The sequence below is a fragment of the Augochlora pura genome, chromosome 7 (genome assembly GCF_028453695.1).
Source record: "Augochlora pura isolate Apur16 chromosome 7, APUR_v2.2.1, whole genome shotgun sequence".
NCBI lineage: Eukaryota > Metazoa > Arthropoda > Insecta > Hymenoptera > Halictidae > Augochlora > Augochlora pura.
In genome coordinates, this window is record NC_135778.1 from 18,736,932 (window position 1) to 18,746,311 (window position 9,380).

Below are 9,380 nucleotides of genomic sequence, written 5' to 3' on the forward strand. Positions count from 1 at the left end.
CCATGCCAGCTCAACTTGTTCAATTAGTATTGAAACAATAAAATCAAAGCGTCACGATGACTATTAACGCGATAATATTCCCTAAAGTTTAATGAGATCAAGTTGAAACATTTTGTGTTATAAAATTTCTCAAAAATCATTTTTACGTTGTTGTATCATCTCATAATCTTATGCAATTTGTACGATTATACTCTACGTATTCATTAAATAATTATGATTTTAAGTCGCATATAATTATACGCGTAACACAATAATGGTCATCTGTGGAATGCTGAACCACTGAAAGCTGGCTGAAACCGCCTGTTCTTATTACGAGCCATTCGCGCGAAGTGGTTCGAAATATGAACGTTAGACTGCGCCACATAGCTTTGGATTTTAATGGTTTGGATTCGAAATAATGAAAGTAGATAACAGAAAATTGAAGGGGTCCCGTGTCTCGAGTGCTGGCTGAGTACACCAATAAGATAACTGCACAAATGTTACCCTTAATATGGAAAATGTTTGCTATCCAATTTGAAAAGATGTATACAGAAACGGGTGACGAAACGGTCAACTGCAAGAGAAGCGTTTTCTCCGAAGCCATCTAACGTTGAATCCAACAATTTCTGTCTCTGATGCGATAAAGTATATCACTGTATATGTGCACTGGTATTATGTTTAACCAATATTTTGACACTCCTATTTCTCCTAATACTAAACATCAGATAAATCTAAATCGAATCATTTATTTGATTTCTAAAATATAAATTTTATATCATCGATAGCATATCTCTGCTTTATCTTACACTTCCCAGCAGGTGCAACCTGCCACGTCAGAATAAAGGGATATCCGATACCTCGGCGGTGGTACCTACTGTTACATTCAACCTATGGCGAACAAGCATACTTACGTGAAACTGTTTATTACGATACCATCATCATTAGCATTATACGATTTAAGTGTTATTCTATGATCTCTAAGTTTATATATTTTATCCAAGTTTATTTCATCCAAAATAATACCCGTTTCATTGGCTACCGTGCATGTATTAACGAAATAAAAATTTCTCGAACGGATCAAAACGATACAAATTTACGGTCTCGTGCATAACGTTTCCGAGTACATACACGCAGTTGAAAGTTAATTCCCGTAGGTTCCCTTCGAGCATTCAAATCTTCACGCTGATCCGTCGAAACGACGGAAAACCTGTTTCATCCAAACTGTTCCGAATAGAGCAAGTACAAAGGATCTGTACTTTAGGCGTGGCTCATGGGGGAGTATTGAAAACATCGTGCACTGTAAAAGTACACATTTCATGGTATAACAGTAGGATGCAATGAATTCGAAGACTAACATTCTAATTCAGAGTGTAGTTGTCGATGCCGAGGAAAATTTTAATGAAAACAATAAGAGTTACCAGCGATTTCCTTACGATCGGCACCGCGAGCCTCACACAGCGACAACAATGGGCAACACAAGTGTCGCGATAGGTCATGCACGTACACAGTCGAACACGTCATAATACTGGACAGTTCTTCGGTGTAGGAGGGGGTTCAAAACGGATAGGTGGGGACGTTCAGCGGGGGCAGGGGGAAAGGAGAGGGAGAGAAAGCAAGAAGAAATCGGTAGAAGGGAACGAGACGGAGAAGAAGCCTGCATAAACGAAGCGTGTTTAGTCAACCCAGTGGCGTTGAAGAACCAACTGTCGGCATCGGAGAAGCTGCCACAGCTGACCTCGAGGAACTCACGGTTTCGGTTTCGTAGCAAGCGGATCCTGTGCTGCTCGCTCGCGTTCCATATAGTGTTCCATGTTTGTTCGAATCGTACCCTGCTATTCGATACGTGCCTAGTGTTGGAAATACCTTGTTTCCAAAGAAAATTCTATCTGCCAGCAAAATGGTCAGCAAGAACCCGAAGATGGTCGCACCGGAGACAGATCCCTATCTGAATCCGGCGAATGTGTCGACCAACCAGTCCTTCAAGACCTTTATTTACAACCGTGAGACTGGTGCCTTCATGGGCAGAACGGCGAGCAGTTGGGGTAAGATATTAGAAGAAATGAAAAAGGAATTTACGATGGCCGTTCCTTCGTTTGGCTACACCTTTGATGACTCTTTCCTGTTACCTGCGCGCTGTTTCAATAGATCGAAGTATCGATCGCGTTGCTCACGACGCGCGCTAGAGTGTATCCGACCTCCAAAACTGGCCAAAAGTTGATATAAAATCTTGTGTAGGATATCAAACTTTGTTTTCGAAAATAGTTTAATAGATGGAAAATGATATTCCAATGCTTTATTGGAATTACTGTCGGAATGTTGCGATTTTGTTCCTTTCTTAACTAGTTTTATTTTATTCACTCATTAACTGTTATACTTTGTTAAAAATACGGAGCTTTGGTACATCTATAGGGGCATTTATGGGGAGTTTATTCAATAAATTTGCCTTATCAATAAAAACCGTTTAAAATCATGAAATAACTGCTTGTAGTGTTCTTAACTTCGTGTTAATGGAAAGTGAAGTATATTATCTAAAAGATGTTCGTAAAGAGGAAAGTGCAACACTGAAAAAACATTAATAAGCGCACGCTAATAATATAGAAATTAATTAGGAGTTTCTATAATTCCTATATTACTATTGTAGGTTTGTCAATGATCTTCTGTCACCTATTTTATCTTAATCCATGAAAGTAACAAGCATACATTTTTGCGGATTTTAAACGATTTTTATTATGATGTATGTCTGATAAAATAAATTGATTCAATAAACCCTCCATAAATGTACTTTTAGAATTTCAATCATTGAAAATTAAAAGTTCGAAACCTGCCGCACTTAAAACATTATGTTCTATGTTATCAGTGTTTTTGTAATTAGCAATGATACAAAATGATCAATAATTTAGTGAAATACGTTACATATCAAACATTTCATATCGAATTTTATTATATTTCCAAGCAACTGTACAATACTTGTTTCGATGTCATTGAAATACATAAAACAAATATTAATCATGCAGATGCATATTTATAATTAGAAATCGTAATAGCACATTAAATCCATCTTTATCCTGTGTTTGTGAAATTGTAATAAATAATGAGATTGCTACATTTTTAAGTACTTCTTTTCTCAAAAATTAATATAATTATAGCCAGCTTTTGAGGCTAAATATTCCACACCACTTCGCGATTACTCTTCCTATGTACTAACTCTAACGCGCATTTTTATGCAAAACAAACAGCTTGTTGTGTTTGCAGGAAACAGGAATCACGTAAAGAATTTTAAAAATTTCTTAGTTCCTTTAGGATACGTAGACATTAATTCATTCAGTCTCTTCCTGGTTCAGTTCATTTGTACCATAGCATATTAATTACATAACCTTAACATTTTAAATTTAAAAAAAAATTTCTTCAACAATGCAAGAAGTTTGACGTTTAATTTTTTTACAGCTACGTTAACCGACAATCAACCTGAAAAATTGCTACAAAATCGAATTAATCTAATTAATGAAACTGAAACTAAAAAGTTATAATTCATTACAATGGGCGATATTTGAATTGTTTTGCATTCTAAATGCTCTCGTAACATTTAATTTCTTTGACTATATTTCACAAAAATAAATTTTGGAAATTAGTCTAGGATTTTTTTCTAGGGAAAATTAAAGTCTTACTTTTGCAGTTATGGTTTTTAATGTTCCGTTTATTACACGTTTTTAAAAAACGTGAAGGATAGAAATAGATAAGTGACACTTTTGATCGATTATTTTCGGTAATATTATTTATTGATTTTAAATAATTGTAGAATAGTTTATCATGATTGTTTTAGATAAATAAAGTATAACCTCCAAATGCTTCGAATAAAAATACTCTATCTAAAAATTGTCAAATTTTGTTACTTCTTGCAACAATTCTTTTCTTTCGTCATAGTCATCATTGTACCATTTGAAAGACAGGAAATAAGAAGAACAAACAATTTAAAGGTAGGAAAAATCTAGAAGACGTTAGATAACATGCAATAAGGTTTAAAGTTTCATAGCAATAATGATAACAGAGTCTTTTCCGGAATCATAGCTTCGATTATATAACAAACAGTATTTTAAATACTTCTTAACTTTTAAAATTGAAACAGGATTGTTTCAACTGAGGAATTAATCTAGCATCCTGCATAAAACTGAGAATATAAATTTATTTAGCGCGTTAGTTAAATGGCTAGTTTTCGAGGTTTTATTTCAACTGAAGAATCTTGTACATCATTTTTTAACCAGGTGCGTATCAATTCAGGCGTGCTTTAGAAACAGTCCGGTTCTCCATTCAGGTAAAGATTTTATAGTTTTTCGATTATATTGCTTTTCATCATAATAGTGTGTATACACTAGTATGAATACAGTCGTCTTTAATATAAAATAATAACGATGAAAATGCAGCCTAAAGATGCACTTTCATTGTAAACTACAATCGGTGCATTTATTTAATAGTTTCTCGTTTAGTTGTTTTATTTTTCTCTTGTGATCGTTCTCGATTTGCAGAGTTTCTCTGTTTAACTTACTGTTACGTGCTTTTCGTAATCATTCTCACATGCCCAAAGTGCTACCAATGTCAAACCACTCTAAATCATAGGATTAGAGAATTTGCGTTCCGACGAACAGATTAATGATGTATGTGTAACCCCCAGACGAATAAGAAGTATTTGCTGAGGCAGTTGCAATGAAATACTACAGAACGTCGAGAGAATATTTTCAGTTTTCATTTGTTGAACATATGAATTGTAAATTTAACAAAACGCTATAGGAAACTAAACAATAACACTGTTAATTATAACTGTACAAATCATTCTTTTTAAAATTGAAAAAAAAATTGTTAAATCTTGCAATTTAAGTATTTATGTACTGTTATTCAGAGATCAGCTGAATTTCTACGTAAAGTATCAACTTATATGATGTAATCATTTATGTGCAACTAGATAATTAAGTTTGTATTACCACAAATTTAATTATGTTCTTGTAACTTCATAGCGTAGAAATAGGAACAGATCAATCGGATTGGTTGACATGAATTTTTAGCGGCGAAAGAAATAATTATATAACATTAATTTTTAATTCCGTTTAACGTTAACGTAATATTATTAAAATTGATTATAATCCAATACTAGTTCAATAAGTGTACATAAGTGTCATTAGTATTACATCAGTACAATATGTAATTATTGTTATCATATTAATAAATACTTATTCTATACTTTGTTTATTAATAAATTATATTTTTGAGTTTTATTTTTATTTTAAACTATTTATTATAAAAATACAAATGCATAGAAGCTACCGTATGAATATAAATGAAACAAGTGAAGTTACAGTATCGTGTGGTCTCGATTATAACTTTCTTTTTGAACAATTTGTTATTTTTTGACGCATCAAAATCGTCCAGAGAACCCAGACTTTTATAATTGAAATTTATCTTTAGTTAAAGCAGAAAATCTACGAGACATTAATTAAACGTTAATTTAACATTTTTAATTAAAAAAGCATACCTCTAATTAAAGATAAGTTAGATATATTCTCTAAAGTGTTAGTTATTTTTTAAAACATTAACGAAAATTATTTTTCAGAACATTGTGTTTTTAAAAATTTATATGGATGACTAGCAAGACGCTTTTATGCTTTGAGGTCATCGCTCGCAGTGAATTATGTCTCATTAGGTGGCTAAAATGTTAGACTCGACAACGAAGAAGAATCAGTCTTCGGAAGCGAAATTAATTGGCTACAGGAAAAACGCTGCGTATTGGCAGTGTTATAGGCAATTTTTTAAATTATAGGCATATTGGCAATTATAGTTTATATTATTTGATTTTAATACATTCATCGAATGCGATTTTAAATGATTTTTGGACAATGTATCAAAGATAATGTATTAATAATGAGGCAGTAACACATTAATGCATAGAAATGTGCTGTAAAATCATAGTTTAAGTAAAACAACGGATACTAGTAATTTATTTAGGAATAAATGTTCCCCGGGGCTTACAAAAAAATACCTAGGGTTAATTTTAAATCCACAACTACTTTGTGGGCGCTAAAACGATAAAATTTAAATAAATATTTAATAATCAATTGGTAATAATTGTATAATGATAAAATAGGTCTAGTAAAATCATAGTTTAAGTAAAACAACGGATTATACAATGCATTTCTAGATAGCACGAGAAAACGATTTTTCACTGGGAATGAAGTTTTAGTATTAATAAAATATAATTTAATAGTTTAATAGAGTTATTATCCAGTTAAAAATTTGCAGTAAACACAAAATTGTAATATAAGCAAGAATAAAAATTGAATAACGATAGAGTCGAGTTGTTATTCAATAGAAAATTGACGATACAATGAAAATGAAATAACAACTGAATTACCCATTAATACGTGATAATAAATTTTACACGTTATCGAATAATTTAACCTTTATTAGTTTCTTTGGACAATTAAAACTGGTCTGAATTCTTAGAATAATAACGGCTGATCGAAGAATAAAAATAGTACTATATTATAGTGATAGGTGTTTGTGCACACTTTCATAATTACTGTTTTTTTTCTCATTGTAAGAGTTAACCAGGTCCTTTGTTCTTAGATGTGCTCGCTGGCAGAGACCAGTTATGTTTCAAAACTAGACACAGTACAATGCTAGCGGCACTCGATGCTGGTAATTTTTTACTTACGTATATGATAGTTTAATGGGAACATAAATGATTTGTTGCATAATATTATTCTTAGATACGTAATTGTCTAACATCCTGTTCGTTTGCTTATGCAATCGTCTCATAAAAATTTGGTTCTTAACACGTTATGTATAACGTATATTATTTCTGTAAGATTCCGTTGATTTTAATGAGAAAATATAAATATACTTTTCTTATCAATATTAAATTAAATATTTTAGGAAACCTGTGGAAAGAAAGTAACGATAAAGTAGTTTCAATTGTTTACTTAAGTAGAAACTATAATATAACGTGCTCAATGCAAGAAAATTTTTTTAAAGAAACTTAGAAATTATTTCGAGTAATTATAGAAATTGATCCTTAGAAAAATTAGGAAAATTAAGAAAATTTCTTTTCATATTGCAAATATCAGCAAATATTATTCAATCTTGTTAACGTGCAAATGTTCTTTTAGTAGAGATCAATTATTATATTTGTAAATTAATTTCCTCTAATCTGACTAGAATTTGTTTATTTCAAATTGAAAGTAAGGAAACACAACAATTTTATAAAGTTCATTAACAATAAGCATATCTTAAAGTTATCTCATTAAACATGGACAGAAAATAATAAAGTTAATAGATAATAATTAGTTAGTTAATAATTAGTTAGTAGATAATAATAGTTGTAATTCTTTTAAATTCGTTTTCAAAAGAATTAATAGGTTTTATTATTGGGGAATATTTGATCTATAATCTGTATAATACAAAAAATACAGAAGTTGTTATGACAGAAAACTGTAACACAATTTTTGACCTAGTCATATCGAACAATTTTGATAATTGTTCGGTACTGAATGTTATTACTTTAACCATTGGAAATAAAATATTTTGTAAAAGTATTCCGTAATTTATATTTTCTGATTATAAGAATTTGTTTTTGATATATGTGAAATTTGTATTTTCTTCGCTTCTGTTTAAATGGAAAAGTGTTAGGTAAAGCTTATTATTAACTAACTTATTATTACTATTTACTGGTGTGTAACGAAAGTTTCTGTACTTGTACTTCTGTACTAATATTTGTTGTATTCATTAAAGTATAGTATCAGTGGTATATTTTGCATACGTAACAATAAAGAATAGGAAATTATTATCTAAGTATATACATATAATATACATCTCTTGAATACTTCGTATTTTCGGAAATAAACTTCCTCGAACATTGAATCTCGTTGATGGTTTTCTTTTCTATTAAGTAATCATTATAAAGATTTGTGCACAATACTATTACGATATAAAAGGTTTTAATAAACAAATTGTGAAGAAAGTATTAACTACAATGCATTTATTCCCGTATCAGCTTTTATTATCTATATAATACAACGTTTTTGAGATAAAGCAACACTTTTATTTCTTCTTGGACTAATTTTGATTTTAGTCATTTGTTTTCAAATTGTTTTAATCAGATAGTCGACATTTTACAAATTCCACTTTGTCAGTGAGAAATAACATTGCAAGCTTGTTATTTCAAAGCTGGTTTTTCTTCAACTTTTCTTGTAATGCTAGCGTCATTAATTCGCTTCAATTATTTGCTGAGCGACAGAAAGTGAAACTTGAGAAAACCAGAGTAGGCAAAAATAAGTTTCATTTCGGGATCTTTTGTAGCCACTTTGCGTCAAAGTTAATGCTTCCAATTTTGGCTCAATATAAAGGTAGATATACTGAAAATTTATTCATTATTATTTATTATTTATATTGTACGCCGATTGCATCATAGGCCACACTTTTGGAAAAAATATGTGAGCATTCGTAAGAAAGATAAACAAACTAACTTTATGAGCAACAATAACGTGTATTTGATTACATGTTTTTACTAACACAATATGTAAACGAAAAACGTTTAATCTTTTGCAGTCGGAGTCAAAATGTACGAGAATTCTTTTTGTATAAATTATTTTATTTTTAATTATTTCTATTTTGTATAACCTGGAGCAGTTTATGCACCATGAAATTGAAATTTATAACTCGTGTTACGGTTAACAATTCTTAACAATATTTTACGTATAAATAAATTTGATAAAAATTATTTCAAAACGTGGTGTGATAATTTTTAGCGGTGCCTTGGAGTTGACCGCGAAGGGTTAATATTCTTTTCTATCGTTATGAATTAAATAAATTATTTTGTCAATGTATATATGTACTTCGTAACACAAGTTTAGCAGTTTGGAATTACACAAGATGATATTTGAATGATCAGATTTTCAATTCTCAGAGTTTTAGATTATCTAGAGTTTGCGAATAAGAGTGACACAAGTTAAATCTCTTCTCCTTTGGTTCGTTTAAATTGTTTTACCAGAAGACCAATGTGTAAGCTGCTTACCGACCGCTTCGTCTTATCTGTTCTTCGTACGTAAGCACTTATGTTCAGTTTACCAATATGCCATCGTGAACAAGATTAGTTTCTATTCGATATTGTGCGAATTCTGATTTTACAAAATCTTCGATTTTTGCTTACGACTTTTAACGACTTAATTTTTTACGACTTAACGCTACAATTAAGAAAAATTGTCGTGCAGTTAATACGTTTTCTAACCTGTGATTTAATTATAAAGAAATGAAAAATATTGGGTCGGCAACTAAGCAATTGCAGATTTAAAATAAGAAGGAAACTTCAATTCTTCTGCTTAAAAATATAAGTTTATTCAATTAGACAAATCAATTTT

At 30.7% G+C, this 9,380-nt stretch overlaps 1 protein-coding gene across 1 annotated transcript in view; it reads left to right on the plus strand.

Moving 5' to 3' along the window:
- The first annotated feature begins 1,641 nt into the window (after positions 1-1,641).
- The window catches only part of LOC144472342 (sodium/potassium-transporting ATPase subunit beta-2), an 11,843-nt gene continuing 4,104 nt past the window's right edge, over positions 1,642-9,380 (plus strand). Inside the window, 3 exon segments of the mRNA XM_078185325.1 lie at positions 1,642-2,062; positions 6,200-6,204; positions 6,638-6,663. Of these exon segments, the coding sequence (XP_078041451.1) occupies positions 1,877-2,062; positions 6,200-6,204; positions 6,638-6,663 (217 nt within the window). The 5' untranslated portion in view covers positions 1,642-1,876.